Source organism: Crocodylus siamensis, chromosome 4 (assembly GCF_052110815.1).
Source record: "Crocodylus siamensis isolate JL-2025a chromosome 4, ASM5211081v1, whole genome shotgun sequence".
In the NCBI taxonomy this organism is placed as follows: Eukaryota; Metazoa; Chordata; order Crocodylia; family Crocodylidae; genus Crocodylus; species Crocodylus siamensis.
In genome coordinates, this window is record NC_143398.1 from 151830283 (window position 1) to 151851341 (window position 21059).

At 50.3% G+C, this 21059-nt stretch overlaps 1 protein-coding gene across 1 annotated transcript in view; it reads left to right on the top strand.

Annotated features, from left to right (window-relative positions):
* The window catches only part of ACE (angiotensin I converting enzyme), a 59388-nt gene that overhangs the window by 28949 nt on the left and 9380 nt on the right, over positions 1-21059 (top strand). Inside the window, exons 5-16 of the mRNA XM_090044162.1 lie at positions 647-838; positions 2614-2711; positions 5218-5390; positions 6009-6232; positions 10991-11135; positions 12505-12603; positions 13085-13207; positions 15781-15992; positions 16629-16765; positions 17082-17240; positions 18586-18673; positions 19299-19442. Of these exons, the coding sequence (XP_089900288.1) occupies positions 647-838; positions 2614-2711; positions 5218-5390; positions 6009-6232; positions 10991-11135; positions 12505-12603; positions 13085-13207; positions 15781-15992; positions 16629-16765; positions 17082-17240; positions 18586-18673; positions 19299-19442 (1794 nt within the window). The remainder of the gene's footprint in view (positions 1-646; positions 839-2613; positions 2712-5217; positions 5391-6008; positions 6233-10990; positions 11136-12504; positions 12604-13084; positions 13208-15780; positions 15993-16628; positions 16766-17081; positions 17241-18585; positions 18674-19298; positions 19443-21059) is intronic.

The following is a 21059-nucleotide window of genomic DNA, read 5'->3' on the forward strand; positions in this document are numbered from 1 at the left end:
TTCTTCCCCTGGGGTGCCTCGGTAAACAGATGCCACCTTAATCAGGGGAGCATGTGCCCCCGCTGCAACCAGTCCCACTGACCAGGGTAGGGACTAATCCCATGATGGCCATTTGCTGTTGCCAATTGCTGTGCTCACTTAAGCCACTTCTGGGAGGGGCTGCAGCTGCTTCTGGGAGCAAGCGCTGGCTGATCACTGCAGTTGCTCCCAAAAAAGGCTGCAGCAGGCGCAGCAATCAGCCAGTGCTTGCATGGAGGGCACCGATGTTTCCACTTGCCCCTTCTGCCCATTGCCTAAGTCACAAGCACAGCCGTCAGGGTGTGTACATGCACCCCCATGCACCCTCTATGCATTGTCACTGCTGCAGACAGTCATCCCAGAAAATGTTCTAGTTTTAAAGGTATCCCGCTACTTTTTCTTACCTGGCCTTCTCTTCTCTGTAACAGGGCTAGGGATCTCTGTTATAGGCCCCAGCTGGGAGTTAACTGGTGCTGGGAGTTGTGGGGAGGGGAGGTACTTTCTACACTTTATGCAGCCTGTTGGAGGGCAGCCAAGCCCCCCAGTGGAAAAACTGGGGAGGATGCCCTCCAAACTGCAGCCCAGGTACAAGACTCACAGCTGTTGGCTCTGTGCTCTCTATGGCTAGATTTTGCAGACACTGGTGCTTATTGGCGCTCCTGGTATGACTCACCCACTTTTGAGGATGATCTGGAACAACTCTACCATCAGCTGGAGCCCCTCTACCTGAACCTGCACGCTTTTGTCAGGAGGAAGCTGTATGACCGCTATGGTGCCAAGTACATCAACCTCAAGGGACCCATCCCTGCCCATTTGCTGGGTAAGTGAAGTGTCCTTCCCCTTGGGGAGGGTCTCTCCCCCTCCTGTTCCAGCATGTAAAGGAAATAGCTGTGCCAGTATGCAACTCAGTTCTGGCTGTGAGAGGGGAATTGTGGGATTGCCATGAGGTGAGGAACAGGGGATTGTGAAAGTTGGAGAAGGGGATTGGGACAGGCAACTGCAGACTATTTGCTTTAAAAAGGGGTAAAAGGCCTACCCAAGCCTAGCAGCTCATTGGGTGGGTGTGGTGAAGTCTCTCCCAGCTTCTGTAGTTAAGGGCATGCAAGAGAGGGAACCATTCAGCATTACATCCACCTGTCTTTGACTCCCCAGCCAGCATGACCAGGTGCTCACTGACAACTGGCTGGTCTAGAGGCAGCCTCAACACAAGCATAGATCATGGCTCATATGGTCCAGTGGACTTAGCTTGCTTCTGTATATGCACAGAATGCTGTACCCCTGGAAGAGGTCTCTGATGCAGAAGTCAAATCCACCACTTGAAGGAGACAATGGGAATGGGGGGTCATATATTCTGCACTTGTTCCACCTGGGGAAATTCCCCTTCCTCCATAGGGCATGCAATGAAACCCAAAGACCCACTGTGTCCTTTCTGGGGGCACAGCAGAGTTGAGGAGCTGTGCTCTGACTTTTGCACTTCCCACCATTGCAAAATGAGCCACAGTGCCTGCAGGAGCTCCTGGAGTTCATAGATTCATAGTTTCATAGTTGGTAGGGTTGGAAGGGACCTAAGTAGATCTTCAAGTCCGACCCCCTGCCCTGGGCAGGAGAGAATACTGTGCTTATATGACCCCAGCTAGGTAATCATCAAGCCTCCTCTTAAAGACCCCAGGGTAGGAGCCAGCACCACTTTCCTTGGAAGTTGGTTCCAGATCCTAGCCACCCTGACAGTGAAGTAGCGCCTTCTAATGTCCAGCCTGAATATACTCTCAAACAACTTATGGCCATATTCCTTGTTACTCTCAGAGGTGCTCGGGGGGAACAGGGTCTCCCCCATTCCCCGCTGGTCCCCCAAGTAAGTTTACAGACAGCCACCAGGTCCCCTCTCAGCCTTCTCTTGTGGAGGCTGAACAGGTTCAGGTCCCGTAGCCTCTCCTCATAGGGTCTGCCCTGCTGTCCCCAGATCATGCGAGTGGCCCTCCTCTGGACCCTCTTGATGCTGGCTACATCAGTTCACAGGCATCTCTGCAAAGGGCAGGGCAAGGATGGGAAATTCCATTGCTGAGTAAATCTTAATGGAAAGTATGCAATCCCCTCCCCATCTGCTGGCACTAACACTTCACACCTCCACAGTGCTGATCATCTAAAGACAAGCCACACTTTTCACTTTAGCCTCCCAGCTTTCCTGGCAGACAGTCACTATTCCATCCCTACAGACATGGGCACTGAATACAGAGAGGGGAAGTGCCTTGCTTTAGCACACACAGTGACTCATGGGCAGAAACTCCTATTCCAATGTTTCCACCCCCTGCCAAAAAAACCCAAAAAAGAGCAACTGCTTAAAATAATCAAGAAAAGAGAAGATCTAAACCCATCCCTTCTCCCAGAGGAGACCTGTGGGTCCTCCTGCCAAGTGTCTCCCTTGTGGTGCCCAGAGGGCTCACATGGGGCTAGAGGTTCTAAGCAGCCCTGCAGGGCACTTCCCAAAGCATGTTCATGGGCCCCTCCCCTCCATCAGAAAACATCCACTGTTTTATGAATAGGCCAAGCACCTGCCTGCTTTCCCAAGTCCCTGAGTTGTGGCTGTTTTTTCTCCAGGCAACATGTGGGCTCAGCAGTGGAACAACATCTATGACATGATGGTCCCCTACCCAAACAAGCCCAACCTGGACGTCACAAACACCATGAATCAGAAAGTAAGTAACTGGGTGCTCTTTGTTGTCTCTGTTTATTACCTTGCCCACAAGCCTGACACAGGACTTGGGCAGCAGCTATAGCAGCAGCTCTAAGGATTGTGAGTAGTGATATGCAAATCAACAGGCAGGCAATGAGAGGCCTCCCTGCCATCTATAGGCTGCCTTGCTCAGTATTGCCCATAGCAATGAGCAGGGATGCTCCCCAGCCCACAGGTTGCCTGAGGTGTTTAAATTCATTGCTCATGCCTTGTGCTAACTGCATGTGCCTACCACCTTGCAGGATAAAATAGCACGGGCAAAGCAGTGCTGCAGAGGAGGGCACTGAATTGTCAAACCAAGGGGCTAGAGCAATGGTTCTCAACCTTTTCAGACTTGAAGCACCTCTCAGAGAATACCAGCTCTTAGTTTTTATAGAGCAGTTCTTCTGTAACAAGGGACTTAGAAAGACCAAAGCAGGCAGAATGGTTTTAACACTCTTGATTCCTATTTGAAAACTCTGGGTTTATCTTGTGAATCATGTCTGCACACTTAACAGTGCTGACTTTTCATGGCACCCCACAGCACTCCTGAAAGGATCTCAAAGCACCCCAGGATCACTGGCTTAGTGGTAGTGGCAAAGGAGGAAGTGTAGCTTGCAGCTGAGAATCATTTGATTCAATGGGTATGTCTACACATTCATTAATGTGCCATAATTACTGCACATTAAGTTTAGTACTTGCATAACCAAGTACTAAATCAATGTGCAGTGGCTGGTGTTACTGCGCAGTAATGCTGGCACGTGGCCTTTTAGTGACACTAACTGTGCCGTAGCATATTAGTACAGGTTTTGACTGGCATGCTACTGTGCAGTGTTATTAGGCTACTGTGCAGTTAGCATCTCGTGTAAACACACCCAATCTGTGCCTTGAGCAGTGGAGAAGCTGAGAATGGGGAAGCCATAAGTGGCTGAAAGACAGCAGTATCCTGACTCCCAAAGCCACACAAGTAGGGAGGGCTGGCCTGGGGAGGAGAAGGGGCTGAGGTTATAGAAATGGTCTTCTAACTCTGCTGAAGTGCAGGGCTGGCTGTAGAGCCTGCATTTAGGTGCATAAAAGTCCTTATAGACCAGGGGCTCCATGCCAGTGACACAGCCAGCTCCAGGAGAAGCAGATGCTTCAAGGACCATTATTTGTGTGGTCACTTCTTCTCCAAGAACCATTCTGAGTGGCAACAGCCCCCAAGTCTGGATGAGCCCTGGGAGAGTCCAGTTTATGCAGGGAAGGGACAGGGTGGTGCAGACATTGTCAGGATGAACCTGCCTTCAAGTCCCACTTTAATTACTTGAACAAGGTCCAGGAGAAGTAAAATGCTTGGTGCGAGCAGACAGAATAGAGAGAGTCAGATTCCTCCCTGGTGTAAGGATGTGACTCTGCTGCAACCCATGGAAATAGGCTCACATCTACCAGGGATACAGAACAGAATAAAGCAAGAGAAGGAAGAAGAGGACATGAAAAAAGGAAACAGATTCACAGACCATTCAGGCCAGAAGGATGAAAGAAACAGAGGGGAAGATGAGGGTTCCCTTATAAGTAGACTGCAAGGCTCCCAGGAGCTGGGACATAGAACCAACACAATCCTGGCCACTGCTTCTTCCAAATCAAATTGGGCTGCAACAAGAGAAACGATCCGGTGCCAAGTGTGCAGCCATTCGTAGTTGCAGAGGATTCTTCTACAGAGCTTATAGGTCTGGTCCTTAGTGCAGGGAGCAGAGCTGGGAATGGCTGAGGAAGGAGGGAAACAACAGAGAAGCAGCCTACTGATCCCTTCCCTGCTGAGTGATGACAGAGCCCAGGCTGGGCCCTCTGAGCACAGTGACCATGGGGAGAGGAGGAGCAGATCTAACAGTCAACACTCATTGGCCTAGTTCTCTGCTGTCCTGCCTGGTCTGCACCTGCACCTAAGATGCCAGGCTAGTGGGAATGGCTAATGTCCAGCTGAGAGATCAGCCACCCCCAGGATGGCCCTACCTTTGTGTACTGCACCATCTTCACCAAAGGTGTTCTCCCTGAGGAGCTGCCACTAGAGCTGTGGCCAGGTCAATATCAAGAGCTGCCTGCATAGTCCATATAGGTGGGATAAGTGGAGGCCTCCATTCTTAACCTGGCCATGACTCATAGAAGTAGGGTTGGAAGGGACCTAGTAGATCTTCAAGTCCGACCCCCTGCCCTGGGCAGGAGAGAAAACTGGGCTCAAATGACCCCAGCCAGGTAGACATCCAGCCTCCCCTTAAAGACCCCCAGGGTAGGAGCCAGCACCACTTCCCTTGGAAGTTGGTTCCAGATCCTAGCCGCCCTGACCGTGAAGTAGCGCCTCCTGATATCTAGTCTAAGCCTACTCTCTAGCAACTCTCTCCAAAGGCAGAACGTGGCCTCTTGCCACACGAGCACTTGCTATGTGACTGGCCCAAGGTGGGCAGCCTCTGGTTAGCCCTCATAACAGCAGCCTCCTCTGGTCTCTGCCTGCACAGAACTGGAACGCCACACACATGTTCCACGTCTCGGAGGAGTTCTTCACTTCCCTGGGACTTCTGGGGATGCCCCCGGAGTTCTGGGCCCACTCCATGCTGGAGAAGCCAACGGATGGGCAGGAGGTGGTATGCCATGCCTCAGCCTGGGACTTCTACAACCGCAAGGATTTTAGGTGCGTGGGACATGGCCTGTGGAAGCAGGGTGCTGATGGTCCCTTTGTGCTATGCACGTGGCCCGCCCCCCCCAGTAGGACCTGGCAGAAGCAGACAGGGGGAGGTAAGAGTAGCCATATCAGCACTGGCACACATCCATAAAAACAGCCCTCTGTGCCCCCTGGTTTCCATTTTCTGTGTGTGCTGTTGTGCCCCATCACCCTAACACAGCAATGAGACAGAAGTTAGCTGCCTCCCCAGGCTGGTCAGGAAATCGTCCCCTCAGATGTAGAAGCCCTTGCCACCTCCCCACCTCCCCTACTCCATGCACTTACAGGAGGTCTCATTGTGCACATTTCCCCAGTGCACCATCCCTTGGTGCTGCTTTGATTATCCAATACCTAGGGGATGCTAGACAGCAATACATGGCTGTTCTTCTTCCTATCAAACTGGGGGGGGGCAGGGGAGAGGGGGCTCTCTTCTTTCAGGCCTCCCTTCCCCCCTCAGAGGGGGAAAGCAGCCTCAGGAGCTGAGTGCATCCCAGCAAGGGAGAGCTGGCAGCCCCTGTGCTCACCAGTGCAAGGGATATGTGTAGGCAGGACTCTGCTCCAGCTCACACCCCACCCCCTGCCATGCAGGATAAAGCAGTGCACCACAGTCACCATGGAGCAGCTCTTCACCGTGCATCATGAAATGGGGCATGTTGAGTACTATCTGCAGTACAAGGACCAGCCTGTCACCTTCCGCAGTGGAGCCAACCCTGGCTTCCATGAGGCCATTGGCGACGTTATGGGCTTGTCAGTCTCCACGCCCAGCCACCTCAAGAAGATCGGGCTCCTTGACCAGGTCGTCCAGGATACAGGTACAAGGACTACCCCTAGCCACAGGTGACAGACACAGTGCACAAAGGAAACTGGGCTCCTTCTGTGGACTAGAGGGAAGGAGAGGACAGTGCCTGAAGAAGTGACTGCAGCTTGGGATGAGACCTTTGGGCTAAAGGATGCTCTACAGAGCAAGCACCCTCACTGGGTTTGCTTTGAGGTCTCAATGGGAACTGGGTGCCTGAATGCCTGTGGAAACTGTCTGCCCAAGTGCTGTGCCCAAGGTGACCCTAGTTGTCTATGACAGGGAATAGGCAGACAAGGTTCTTTGAGTAAATCTGATCTTTTATTAAACCAACCCAAATAGTTAAAACCCAAAGAACCTTGTTTGCTTATGTCCTTAGACCATCACAGCTACAACCTATACCCCTATGGCAGGGAATGGCACTTGGGTTTCCTGTATTTAAGGATAGTGCCCTGAACCCTGAGCCTGTCCTGCACAGGTCTCTCTCTCCTTCTTCATGGTGTATGGGGGTAATGGGGTTCTGTTGGCTTGAGAAAGCCATGCTGCTACCTCTGACTCTGACACCTAGTTGCATCTGAGGCTCCAGGGAGGAGGGGTTCCAGCTGGCATCGTACTCCTGGCTGTCCCATCCCACCCTCTCTGCACTCTGAGATCATTACACATTGGCAGGATTTTCACTCACCCAGCAAGATTATCTGAGTCCCGTTAAACTGGGGATGAGGAGGGGGATAGGGATTTCTCCCTTCCCTTCCCTTTGCTGGCAAGAGAACAGAAAATTCCCTTGTGAAAGGCTCTTTTGGGGCTGGAAGTCCTTGGCAGCCAATTAATCCCACCCCCAAGGAGATGCCAGCTCCCAGGGTGGGGCTTGATGGCACCATTCACATTCAGCAGAGCTTGGCAGGATACCTCTGCAGCACAAGGCAAGCAGAAGGAACTAATTCCTGCTGGGAGATTGCCAGGTTGGAGAGGATCCATCCCAGAGCTGGGTTTTACCAGCTCACATGTGGAGCCAAACCAGAGTAGATTGAGCCAAACGCATTTGCAAACTGATACTGTGAGCTGTGGCTTCTTTGCAAAGAGAGGACCATTTCTAGGATCCAGTGACTATGACAAGTGTTTATTCTGGGAGTGATGATAGATTGATGCCATCAGGTTGGAACTGCTTAAACACAGTCGCTGGTGGTCCCTGCCCTGCTTCCCCACCCCTCTCCACTCAAGAAACCTATGGCTTCAGTGGGGATGGGGAGGGCAGGAGGAGAACACACAAGCAGAGTGAACTGGGTAATCAGCAAATGGCACATTAGAGCCATGGCTATTTTTGGAGGGGGGTTAGTTAGGATGGGATTGGCTTAGTATAGGGAACTCAAATAGAGCTGTGCAAAATTTGACCAGCAGTTTTATTTCGATGCTGTTTCAACTTGTTTCAAGCTCAAAACAGCAAAATGGAAACAAAACAGAGAGCTTCAAAACAGCCTCAAAACAACATGAAACAACATGAAAATTTGAAATTTTCAAATATTTTGAGTTTCAAAGCTCAGGCTGGGCTTGCCTGCAGGAAAACAGAAACTAAAGTAAGGAGAGGGAGCGGGAAGAGAGGGGAAAGAGTGCTCTTATTATTGACTGTGTAGCTGGCCAGCGACTGTCATCCTTCCCTGAGGTCCCTTCCAATCCCAGTGCTCTGGAGGAGGGATGGAAAAACTGCATAAAAGGCAGCATTGTTTGAACTGCCCTGCTTTCTGCCTTGGGGTCAGTTGAGTGAGGTTGCACCTTAACACACACACAGTGTCATCCACCCATGTCATGAGTTTTGCCTGTCAGCACCTAGAGGTGCAGGGCCCCAGAACCCAGACTCCCCCTGTATCAGTTTCCTTGACAGCTGGCAGGCTTTGTGGCCACAGCAGGGCCTAGCCAGCCTGCAGTTTTCACCCCCCCTGTGCCCCAAGACAGACACAGTCCCACAAGCACCCATGACACAAGTTTTGCCTGTCAGCAGCCAGAAGTGCAGGGCCCCAGAACCCCTGCACCTATCTCCTTGAAGGCTGGCAGGCTTCATGGCCTTAGGAGGGGCTAGCATGTCTGTAGTTTTGACCCCACTATGGCTTAACACATACATGTGACATGAGTTTTTTGCTTTCAAGACTTTGAGGTGAATTTTCCCTGAATCCCCTAAACCTGTCTCCTTGTCACTTGGCATGCTTCATGTCCTCAGAAGGGGCTACCATTCCTGCAATTTTCATCCAAATCAGTGCAGAAATGACAAAGTTATAGGCTGTTTCAAGCTTCCCCATTATAGCCTGTGGGCGAAACGTCAAAACAGTGTTGAAACAGTGAAACTGTTTTGACGAAACAAAACAGAACAGCAGTTTCAAATTGAAACAAAATTCAAAACGAAACGCTGTTCTGTTGAAACATCAAAATGCAAGTCGAAACAGCACGGTGCCATTTCGCACAGCCCTAATGTCAAACTCATTTGGCCCCATGAGCTAGTTGAGGGTCACTGGGCCTGTCTGCAGGCCCACATGCAGCACCCACAGTGCCAGGATCAGCCTGTGAGCCACATGCAGCACATGACAGTCCCCTCCAGGGCCTGCTGTGCATGTAACGTACACACAGCACAGGAGATCTGGAGCATAGACTGTGTGCAGCACCCCACCAGACTGGCCCTGCTTGCTGTCTCTGGGACCAGTCCAGATCAGGCTTCAGGCTATCTGTGTGTAACCCCAGGAGTTGCCCATGTCTCTTCATTCTTTGCCCCAATGTGAGATGCAGTAAACAGAAGCAATGCTGATAACATTTCACTAGTGAGAAGGAAGGATGAACCTATCCAGAGTCCATGCCTTGTGCCACATGCAGTGCCAAGTCCAGCCCACACACAAGCCCTGGGGTCAGTGCTTGCTGCACATGGTTTGCAGACTGGACTCACTGCACCACCATGAGGTGCACACTACATGTGGTGCCCCACAGGTCCAGCCTTGTGCACTGGCACTGGCACAGCCTGATCCAGATTGGCCCTAGAGCCAGCACAGAGAGCCAGTCCTGTGCAGGTGCCATATGCAGCACATGCCCTGGACGGACCTCCTGTGCTGCATGCCAGTGCGTGTCCCATGCGGCACATGGGATTAGTTCAGAGATCCATGGGCCAGAGCATACAGCTTTCTGGACCAGATCCAGCCCATAGACCGTATGTTTGACACCCCAGACTTAATGGAAAGGAAAGGGAGATGGAACAGCGAAGGGGAGAAGAGGAGCAAAGGGGTAGACTTGGAGTGAAGGGACTGTGAAGGGAGAAGTGGGAGGGTTGGAGCACATGACTGCTCAGCCCAAAGCTGAGGAGGTCCTGTCTAACTGTAGGCTGTTTTTCCTGAATGGCCAGAGTCTCTTGGCTGTTTCTTCATCTGCTGCTACCAACTACAGCCTTGGGCTGGCTCCTCTGGGACGTTGTCCTCTATGGCTGCATAGTGGGGGTGGGAAGGAAATATCCCATATGGTTGTTATGCCCCAGAAGGGGAGATGTTACCCTGCTTACTTGGCTCTTTCTGGAGGGCAGTGACCATCCACAGTGCTGTCAGATTAGTGACCTGTGAGGGATCCCTGGTGTTTTCTAAGTTGTTAACTTTGTGCTCATTCTGCTGAACTTTGTGGGACCTGGATATGGCCTTTTGACATGAAGCACCATAGAACCACCTGCCACACAGGAGTGGGCAATTATTTTGGCTGGAGAGACACTTTAGGAATTTGGGTGAGCTGTTGATTAATTAATACTAACTGACCCAGACCTGTCAGCCCTACACCCAGTGGATGGGATGGCGCTGTGGGAGGGCAAGGAACAGCATCTAGGAATGGGACAGGTGGGCAGGGGCCAGGGATGGATCATGGGGCAGAGCCCCAGTCCACTCCCTGAGGGGCAGGAGTGTGCAGGGAGTGGATCGTGGCTCTGCCCTGGGCCCCAGCCCTGCTCTGTCACTGCCCTTTGATCCTGGCCCCTGCCCTGGCCCACCCATCCTACTTTTGGATGCCACTTCTCACCAACCGATGGCCCCATCCCATCTACCCAGCCGAGTGCATCCTATCTGGAGGGGTCTCAGCAGGTTTCCATGGAGACCTTTCCCACCCACTGTATCCGGTGCCCCTGGTGGTAGGTGTGGGGCAGATGGACCAGGGTGCCCAGGCAGTAGGGCCAAGTCTGGGAGTGGCAGAGACACTAGCAGTAGCAGCCAGAAGGAGCCACCACTGGGGCTACCAGGAAGCAGAGTCTGGTCACCGTGCTGCCCCTACCCTGCCATGTGTCTGATGATAGCAGGAACAGCTGCATGTCTCTTCCAGGGCTGTCCCTTGCATTTAGGCCAGATGGGACCATGGGACCCTCCGCAGGCTGGACAAAATCCCTTAGTGGGCCATAGTTTATCCACCTCTACTGTAGACATATATGGCTTGGTTCCCTATATCTATGCCGTGTGCCCTGTTTCTTACACAAATGGAAAATGGGCATGAACCACTACCACAGCTGGAAGGGGCCAGGTCCATGTTAATTGCTTTTCCCACCATAAATCCAGGCCAGCTAAAAGGAGCATCTAGTGCCCCCATTAGTGATAGAAAGGGGCATGTCAAACCCTGAGTCTTAGTTACAGAGCCTGCACTCCTTGTCCAAGGGGAAGCCCTGACGAGCTCTGAGTTGCCATGGGGCAGCTGGGTGCTCTCTCCGGGAAGCCTGGATAAAAGCCTGCCTTTAGCAAAGCCCCTTTCCTGACATGATTAAACTCTGATGTTCTTGTAGAGAATGACATCAATTATCTGCTGAAAATGGCCCTGGAGAAGATTGCCTTCCTGCCCTTTGGGTACCTTATTGACCAGTGGCGCTGGAACGTCTTCAGTGGGCGTACCTCACCAAACCGCTACAACTATGACTGGTGGTACCTGAGGTAAATGGGACCATGCTGTGTGTGTGTATTTGTTGTGTGTGCATGCATGAGTGCACAAGTGTGTCCAAGCACTTTTGTGTCCAGAGGAATGTACAGTGCATGCTTATATGTGTGTTCATTTGCACATGTATATTGTTCAGGTATCTACCTATGTGCATGGGGTTTCTGAGTATGCATGCATATGTATGTGCATGATATGTATCCAGGTTGTAGCTGTATTGGTCTTAGAGACAAAAGGAATCAGAACTCATGGTAGAGGGGATATCTTTTATTACACCAACTAGATTTTTGCAACAACAAACAAAATCTTTAATTGCAAACTTTTGGGCACAAGCACCCTTCTCAGGCATAGGAGAAAAGATTATAAAGTTCTCCTAGGAAGAAATGAAAGTTCATATTTCATAGGAGAGTTAAAGGTGTGGTAAAATCTCCTGTTTGGAACTGTTCATTTTATGCAGGTTAGGCTCAGAGAAAAGTTGGAATAGTCTGTTTACCTCAAGGTTGTTTGGTGTGTGTATGATAGGCATGCATGTATATTAGACATGCATGCATATACATGTGTGTTTGGTGAGTGTGCCATGTATGAGCACTCAGATGTGCACAAATATGTGAATAGGACAAGCTTTGTGCTGCTGATTATTTGAAAGGTGAGCAGTGAAAACAGGCTGTGATACCCTCTGAGCTGCCCATGTCTCTTCACTCTCTTCCCTGATGTGAGATGGAGTAAATAAAATCAACACCAGTAACATTTCCTCATAGAACATAGGAGCAGGAACAAACCTGTCTGGAGAAGACAAGGCACTGCCCCAGACCTCACACCAAGCCCTTTCAGGGTGGCATCACCTTTGGCCAACTTGTATGACTGCCCCAGCTCTCCTGATGCCTGGCTGGGACTGGAAGTGGAAAGACCTGTGACCAAATCTGTGTTGCAGGATTTGGGAATATCAGAAGACACACAAGACAGCTCATCCTTGGTCTGGGTCGGTGGGTGGATGGGCAGCTGATTGAACAAATGGATGTGTATGTGAATGGATAGATACATGGGTATGTATGTGATAGCCTGATATGTTGGTTGGCGGGTGGATAGACTGACAGGTTTAGGATGTCTCTATGTGCAGATAGAGAAGTGGGTAGATCTATGGGCAGATGGATAGATAGAAAGCTAGACAGCATGTGGAAGGAGAGGTGGAACTATGTGCTATGACTTCCTACCTAGATATGCATAAGCTTGTCTCCATTGTGTTCCCCTTTCCTTCCCTGTCACCCTTCTATACTCAGCACTCATTAACCATTGATGTATCTGTTGCCTTCTTTCTGCCTCATGCAAATACTCATTATTCCCCCCTCACTCTCCTCCCTTTATTTACAGAACAAAATATCAGGGAATATGTCCTCCTATTGCAAGGAATGAAACCAACTTTGATCCTGGTGCAAAGTATCATATCCCTGCCAACACACCCTACATCAGGTAGGAGAGCTGCAAGTGGCAACATTGACATTACTGTCAGAACCAGAGCACAGCATGGGCAGGGTATGCAAGGGCAGGGGAAGGCCATGGGTTATTGCTGGGGTGCAGGACAGGGTTGTGTGAGGAGCCCAGGTCTGCAAGGGCAGGGACTAAAGGACAATACAGGACTGAGCCTGTGAAATGCATGCAGCACCTGCCTCTGGCCCAAGTGCCCTCATTTCACTCCTTTCATCAAAGCAAAACCCACTGTTCAAGCTCAAAGATCAGCGGTCTCATCAGGCTGCTGAGCCAACCCTATGAGGGCTCTTTGTTGCTCAGAGTGATTTAAAAGATGAGAAAATGCTGATGATAGGGAAGGGCATCACAACCCCCAGACGTACTTTGTCAGGGGCTGGCACCTTCTCCCAGAGGCAGACAGCTGCAGTCACTCTTGGGGCCCATCTCTTAGTTTCCCATGCTGTGACACCTGCTTTCTTTGCAGATACTTTGTGAGCTTCATCCTGCAGTTCCAGTTCCACAAAGCCCTGTGCCAAGCTGCCAACCATACAGGCCCCCTGCACACCTGTGACATCTACCAGTCCAAGGAAGCTGGAACAAAACTCAGGTGAGAGGGATAGGGAGGGGGAAGGTGAATGTATGTGTACAGGCATCTGGGAGGCAAAGGTGAAGTACTCAGATCAGAGTCCCTGCTCCAGCAGTAACAATAGAAACAATCCCACTGGCAGACTGCAACCTTTCTCAGAAACATCATCTCAACTCCCCATAAATATCCCTGGTGTAATGGTTCATTTGGGAAGTATATGGTGATCTTACCCATTCTGGGGCCAAAGGGCTGGGATACTCTTTATTCCTATGGAAGGACTGACTGGAGAAGACTTGCTTTTAATTCAAGTGCTGGAATTATTGTTTTTAAAACCAGAGGTCCCTGCTCCAGGTCCAAGCACAGGAAATGGGATGGGTGTTTATGAGAAAGGAGATGCTTCCAGACTCTTAGACAGGGGATTGTGTGGGTGTTCTGCAAATCAGAGAGTCTAGGGGTGATGTGTTCAAAGATGCTGAAGTGATTTGGGAGCCCAAGTGCCATTTTCAGCACTGATGTAGGCATGTAGGAACTGAGGTTCACAGGAAAGCAGTAGAACTTACTCTCCTTTGAGTACCTCAGTCACCCTTGAAATTAGTATGTGGGGACTTCTGACAACGTTGCTTCAGGCATCTCAGCATATGTCTAGGCTGCCTGAGGCGGTGGTCCTTGCAGGGTAAACTCTGTCCCACCTGGGATCTGAGTGAGGCAGCAGGGTAGAGGATTCAATGCTATTTGAACCATCTGTACTGGTCCCCTGGGTCCTCAGGGAAAGATGTGCCCAGAGCAGCAGCAGCGCTCCATGCCTGGCAAGCCAGCCTCCGGGAGCAAGGAGTCCTGAGGACAGTGTGGAGGTGACAGGCCGGTTGTGTTTGTGTGTGTTTTGAACTGATAGGCATAGGCTGCTGCCCAGAATTGGCACTGCAGTCTGTCTGTCCTGCTGCTGTGACACACACACAGGATCCCAAAGAAAGCAGGAGGCCAATGCTGAAATAGCCACTGGGTGATTATGCTTCATGGATGGGATTTTCCAAGCCACCATAGGTTGCTGTCCTGTCTTCCCCAGCACGTGAAGAACTAATGCCACAGCCTGAAGTCAGGCCAGGCCCTTCATTTAGTGCACAGACATATTCATCAACTATATGATCAGAAAGTATCACAAGCAATGTTCTTTCCATGCTTAGGCTGCAGGGTTCAGAGCCTAATCCCCAGGTGTCTTCTCCAGTATCACCCTTGGGAGGGGTCATCTTCAGCTGTGCTCTTCCAGCCTTTGCTGAAAACCACTAGACCCTTTCCCAGCTGCTTTCTGTCTCCTCTACTCCTTGCAGATGTCAGTTCTTAAAGGGGTCTTGTCCTTAGACAATGCTACCTGTCTCAAGGACTCCCTGACCCCGAATCATAGAGAAGTAGAACTGGAAAGGAGCCCCAGAAGTCATCAAGTTTAACCACCTGCCTAAGGCAGGAACATCCCTATCCAAGTTATCTTATTCAAATCCATTGTCTAACCTATTAGCAAAATTATAATCAACCCTGACACAGCTACAAGACATGACAACCTAATCTGTCACAGGTAAAGCAAGGGAAACATGCAGCCAATATCCTGCTGCTGCACAGGTTATTAAAATATGCTCAAGAGATCCGAGGAGGAGGGTCATTCCCAACTCCCACCTCCCTACCCCCGCTCCGGAGGAAAGCAAAAATCCCCACAGCCCATACCAATCTTATTATGGGGTAAAAATCCTTCCTGACCCCAAATATGGGTATCAGTCTGACCCTGAGCAGTGGGGCAAGATGCTCCAGCCAGGAACCTCTGGGTTTAAGTCCTAGCATGAGCACTGGCAGACCCCAGTCCAAATCCCCAGCCGTGGCTGCAGCCAACACCCAATGCATCTGAGGAAGACTTCAAAAAGACCCCTGACACATGTAGCAGTGGGAAGGGGAAAATTGCTCCTGGCCCCATGTGGCAAACAGCAAAGCCCAGAATCATGGAAAATACCCATAGTAGTAGGCATAGCTAGTCCTAGATCACCCTTGGCCGCATCTACACGAGAGACTGACTGCACGTTGGCATTCAGAGGCATCACCTTTCCTTGAATGACTTGCTTTCCAAGCAAATAAGCGGAGTCCTTTGTAACAGCCACCTGGCCACTCCTTTTAATATCAATCAAATAACAAAATCCTTAGGGAACTTTGCAAATCTAAGCCGATTTGCTAATCCAGGGACATTGTTCATAGTGCTGCACATGATATCAAATGGAAATGGGGCCTGTCCCAAAGCAGTTACAAAGTGAGAGCTGAACGCAGAAAGGAAATGCAGAGTGGAGGGTGTCATCTTCCTAGCAGCATAGGACCATTGGTATCCAGAGGGATCACTGTCTTATAATTGAAGTAGTGATCAATTTAACCATTAGCCAATGCTTGAGTGGAGGGAGTCCTTGAACTCTTATGTAGTGCCATCCATTGTCATGCCTAGTATGGACAGTGGCCATGAGAATTGAGTGCTTGTCCTTTGCTCTGCAAAGCTCCAAGGTCTGTGGTTGTTGGCCCTGCCCCTCTCAGTGTCTCACAGTGGCATTTCTTATTCTGGTTCTCTGCAGTGAGATGCTGAAAGTTGGTTCTTCCAAGCCATGGCAAGAAATCCTGTTCAATATGACTGGCACCAATAGGATGGATGCTGGGGCACTGTTGGAGTACTTCAAACCTGTGACAGAATGGCTGAAGCAGCAGAACAACAAGACCCAGGAAACCCTGGGCTGGCCAGACTTTGAGTGGCGCCCACCTGTTCCTGAGGGCTACCCTGAGGGCATTGGTAAAGCTCCCCCGCTGTCTCTTTGCCCCAGAGCTGGGTCTGGGGTGGCTGAAAGGGGTGCAGAGACAGATGGAGTGCGACATTGTTAATCCATGTGCACATGCAATATCTGCTGGTGCATGGTGTGCTGGGTTAGGGAGAAAGAATGCAACATAGACTGGTCATCAGCTCAGGTCTAGAGATCACTGTGCAATCATGTTTCACAAGGTACTTCACCTCACTATTAATCACATGCCATGGGCCAAACACAGCTGAAGGGACCTATGGTCTATTCTGTTACAGTAATCCCTGTCCTCCTGATGTAACAGATCATCTTCCCTGTGCTGTCTCTTGATTGGCTGATTGGGAGGGTCTAGAATGTAGTACTTGTCCTGTTGACCCCTTGCCCTGTCCAAATGAATAAGGACAGATGCTCCACCAGCTCCCACCTGCCTGCTGGCTTCTCCTATCACTTCTCTCTCAGGGACCACCAGGACAGGAATCCAGATACTTCCCAGGTCTCCATCACATTCCCAGGCTGTGCCTCCAGTGCTGGGAAGGGCTCAATCATGGAGTTTCCGAAGAGGGGTTGCTCTCTAGAGGGGAAAGTTTTCTTGCCTGTCTCACCATTGTGTTTTCACCCCCATCTCTTCCTAGATAAAATAGCGGATGAAGCACAAGCTAAAATATTCTTGGCAGAGTACAACCGAACAGCTGAAGTGGTGTGGAATGCCTACACCGAAGCATCCTGGACATACAACACCGACATCACTGAGCACAATAAGCAGATCATGGTATGAAAACAAGCTTTAGGCAATAGTCTGACAGTGAAAGCAAAGGCAGGCAGACAACACAGAAAACTAGAGCAGCCTCTGCTTCTGCCAGGGAGCTTCATCCACATGTCAGGAGATACCCTCCTCTAGTATCCTTGCCCATGGCCGAGAGACATTCCTAGCTGCTCCTTGTTTACAGATTAGACTTGGTCCCTGGCCAGTCATGGGGAAGAAATGCCTTAGATGCCCATTGCATGCTGCAGCATCCTTAACAGTGACCTGTGTCTGATGGAGCCCCATGGGGCACTTCCTCTGCTATCCCCTCTTGGTCTTGCAGCTGGAAAAGAATCTGTTGATGTCCAATCACACCCTGCAGTATGGCATGAAGGCCCGGCAATTCGACTACTCTGACTTTCAGGACCAGAGCGTGAAGCGCATCCTTAAGAAGCTGAGCGACATTGAGAGGGCTGCATTGCCCAAGGATGAGCTGGAGGAGGTGAGCAGGATTGGCAAGAGAGTGCTCTGAAAGTGCAGCCAAACATGTCCACCCAAAGGCCCTTTCAGGAGCCTATCATCTACTCCTGACTTGTGTAACATGGGGCAGATTGTAGCTGCCAACCTGGTTCATGGGGAGCCCCTGGAGAGAGTGCACTAACTGCTTTCCAAACAGAGGTGAACACCATTTCTGCCTCTAAGGAAGCACTTTTCCAAAGACTATAAATCCCAACATCCAGGCACACTGGGGCCTGGATTCTCCCATAGCACCCTCCTATGAAGAGCGAGGGGTCCTCTAGGCTGCTTTGCAAAGTTCTCCACATTGCATTTGGCCTGAGGGCTGTGCCTGGGCCCTGCATTGATGAGAGAGTTGAAGAAGGAATTGAAGAAAGATGTAGAGACAGGTTGATCCCAGGTTGCTGTTGAGATCACAGGGTTCCAGATGAGATCAAATAATGGGCCCCAGCTTGTATTTTGTGTGATCTGAGATCATGTGTTTTTCACCATCCAGATAGTGATTGCACAAAGTGTCCTTCCCTCTGTCTCAATCTCTTTCTATGAATGATATGGCAATACAAATATAATGCAGCCATAATCATTTCTACCCATCAGCCTGGAGTCTTGGAAAGATTGGGACTTGTGGGCTCTGGAAGGCTCAGGAAAAAAGCACCTGCCCCTATTAAAATGCAAATTATTTTCACTCGCTGTAAAGAAAATTTAAAAAGTAACAGTGAGCAAGTCAATGCTCAGTATAGAAACATTTCTCTCAGCTCCCAAGCATGTCAATCTGAAAATCTCATCGTAAAGAGATCCAGGATCTTCTGTTCTGATACAGTCAACAAATGGTTATAAAACAGTGAGAGTAGTGTAATGAATACAGAGGAGTGGGGCAGGGGGAGCGCATCTACCACCATTTCTGTGCGGAGGTGGCACTGCCAGCTGTATTTCATTGGATCTATTCTGTTGGCACCTCATGAAGATTTCTTCTTATCCCCCATATGGCTGAGTCGGTGCTGTAGGTGCACTTGCTCTGAGGTATGTGAGGGTTACTGGCACTCTGCAAGGTAGGAAATGAGGCCCATAACTCTGTGACTCATTTATTGAGTCTGGATAAGCTTCTTCTGTCTGTGCCTCAGCCACATCCGCATTCACTTCAAGACACACACAGGTCTGCATTTTGGGTAGTGGTGAGACTGAACTCATTCATGTCCCTACAGTGTTTGGAGTTCTTGCATGGCAGGCACTAGAGCAGGGTAGCTGGCGCTAGTCAGTGGGCAGTGACATATTCCCATCTTCTACCATGCAAGCAAGAATCCTTGTCTAATGTGATCCAATTTCTTTCTCAGTACAACCAACTTCTCTCGGACATGGAGACCACATACAGCATAGCCAAGGTCTGCAAGGATAACGACAAGTGCTATCCACTGGATCCTGGTAAGTTGTAGAAAAGTCTCCGGAGGACTTTTCTCTGAGTTCTTTGGAGATGCCCTAGAAAAGAAGGAACCTCCACCTATAGGGCAGCAAACTGGGAGGGAAGGTCATGAATGTTTTTAGAGGCCCATGTAATTCTGATGTTAAACTCTGATGTTTAGCTCCAAAGCCTAAAACCCAGAGGAGCCTAGGACCAAGTCAGGCCTGGCACCATTTGCCACTGCCTACTTTGTTGCCATGTAAGAACTGGCATGTCCCCTGCTGGATGAGGTTGTATTCCTGAGCATGTGAAACATAGGTGACCATAGAAAATAGAGGAAACTATGACCAGTGATGGTTCTCCCAGGAGGATTTTAGGAGTAGGAGACCTGGTGAAGAAAAGCAGAGGGAGAACTTTGTTGGGGAACAGTCATCTCACCAAGTGTGTTATGGGCATGTGGAGAGGGTTACGATGGAAGGATTCTCAGAAAGGAGCCTGGGAAGGGGATAAGCCTTGGGAGCTGTGCTCTTGCGCTAAGCCAGGGTAGACGGGGGAGGGAGATCTTCAGGCCTCTCCAGGGTCTGTCCAACAGTGGGAAGGTACACAGCAGGGAGACTGTGAGTTTCATTTTTCTTTCTCCCTTTGTAGACCTTACCAACATCCTCGCCACCTCAAGGGATTATGATGAGCTCCTCTTCGCCTGGAAGGGCTGGCGGGATGCCTCTGGGAATCAAATCAGAACCAAATACAAGAGATATGTGGAGCTAAGCAACAAGGCAGCCAGACTCAATGGTCAGCTTCCCATTGTGGTGCCTGCTTCTCCAGTGGAAGATGGCCCTCACAAGCCTAGCTGCTCTCAGCCATTCTGCTTCCCTACTCTCCTACAGCCACAGGCCACCAGCTCCCTGCACTCTCTCATGAGTCCCTTACTCAGACAAAACTCTCTGAAGTCTGACAGATCTATGGGTACTCAGCACTGCTCAGGATTTGGGCCTCAAACAAGACCTAGAAGTTTGATCCTGCTCTAATAGAGATTAATGGCAAATGGATCACAGGGGCTTATTGAAAACAGGGTGCTGAGTGCCATGCAAGCCCCATTGACTTCACTGGGTCCGCAGTGCTTCCTGGAAGGGTTCAGCACCTCCCAGAGTCAGGGGCTGAGTCAGGACTTCAGGGTTTGTTGTGTTATCTTGTGAAAGATCCTTGGCAGCTGCTGTTCTTTCTGCACCTCTGGTAGCCAAGTGATGTGAAGGGACCTCCACACAGTGACGCCCTAACAATTTTTTACTAGCAATGTCCCCATCACTAAAAAATAAGGCACAATAGAGGATGAGGAAAGCAGGCACCTTACCCTGGAGGCCAAGTAATTTCAGTCTCTGGAGAAGTGTGGCAATCTCCTGAAACATGGCTGCTTTTGCAAAGCTCAGGAAGAGGGTCCTGGGTCTTCCTCAGCCTGAGGAGAGCTCCCTAGCCATCAGGCTCTAGTCAGGCTGGGATATACACCAACAGTTGGTCCTCAGAGCATATGAGTCTGTTATAGGGGAGGATTCTTGAGGTTGCTCCTTTGGCTCAAGGGACATCAGGTTGTGTTTGTAGTTCTGGAATTGACATGTTCAGTCCCTGGTGACAACTCCCAACAGTGGTTTTCAAGTAGGATGGCCATCATAGAGGACATTCTGGTTTTCTGCTATTCTGTCCTCTATTGGTACAAAACCCAATGCCTTTATGACATAAAGGCATCTGGTTTCATATCAATAGAGCCACCTATTCTCAAGCAGGGTTATGTGAAAGCTTTTCAAGGGTGTCACAGAGCCAGCAGTGGTGCTGTGGCCAATTTGAGCTGCACAGTATGCCTTTGTTTCCAGGAGGGGCATGCTGGGTGGACTAGGAAGCAGCTGCAGCAGGACCCCCTCTCTTGCAGCCTTTCCTGGTCCACCCGACATGCCCTCTCCTGGTAAGAGAGGTTTTGGTGACTGGAGCACGAGTCCTAGGCACCAGACATGGTAAGGATGCTGGAATGGAGGTAGATGGTACCTAAGTTGGCAGCAGGGGTCTGTGCGTGGCATGGGCTCACCCAGAGACCCAGATGAATCTGCCTGGCCAGAGTCAGGGATCCCCTTGCTGGCTGGCCCCTCCTTCACTTCCCTCCCCTCTACCCCCCATATTACTGTGAGACAACAGCTACTTTGTTAACCCTTTCACAGCACAGCCAAATGAAGGCTTTTTCAACCACAATCTATATGCAGATGAGACCTGCCTATATGGCACCTATAAAAAGGTTAATGGAGGAGAGGGTGAGTGAGGCTGACATGGGGACTTCACGTCAGGTTCCCACTGTAAGCCTGTAGCCCATGGATGAGCCCAGGCTGTGGCAGGGTAAGACTGTACCTGGACCTTCCACCCCTCCTT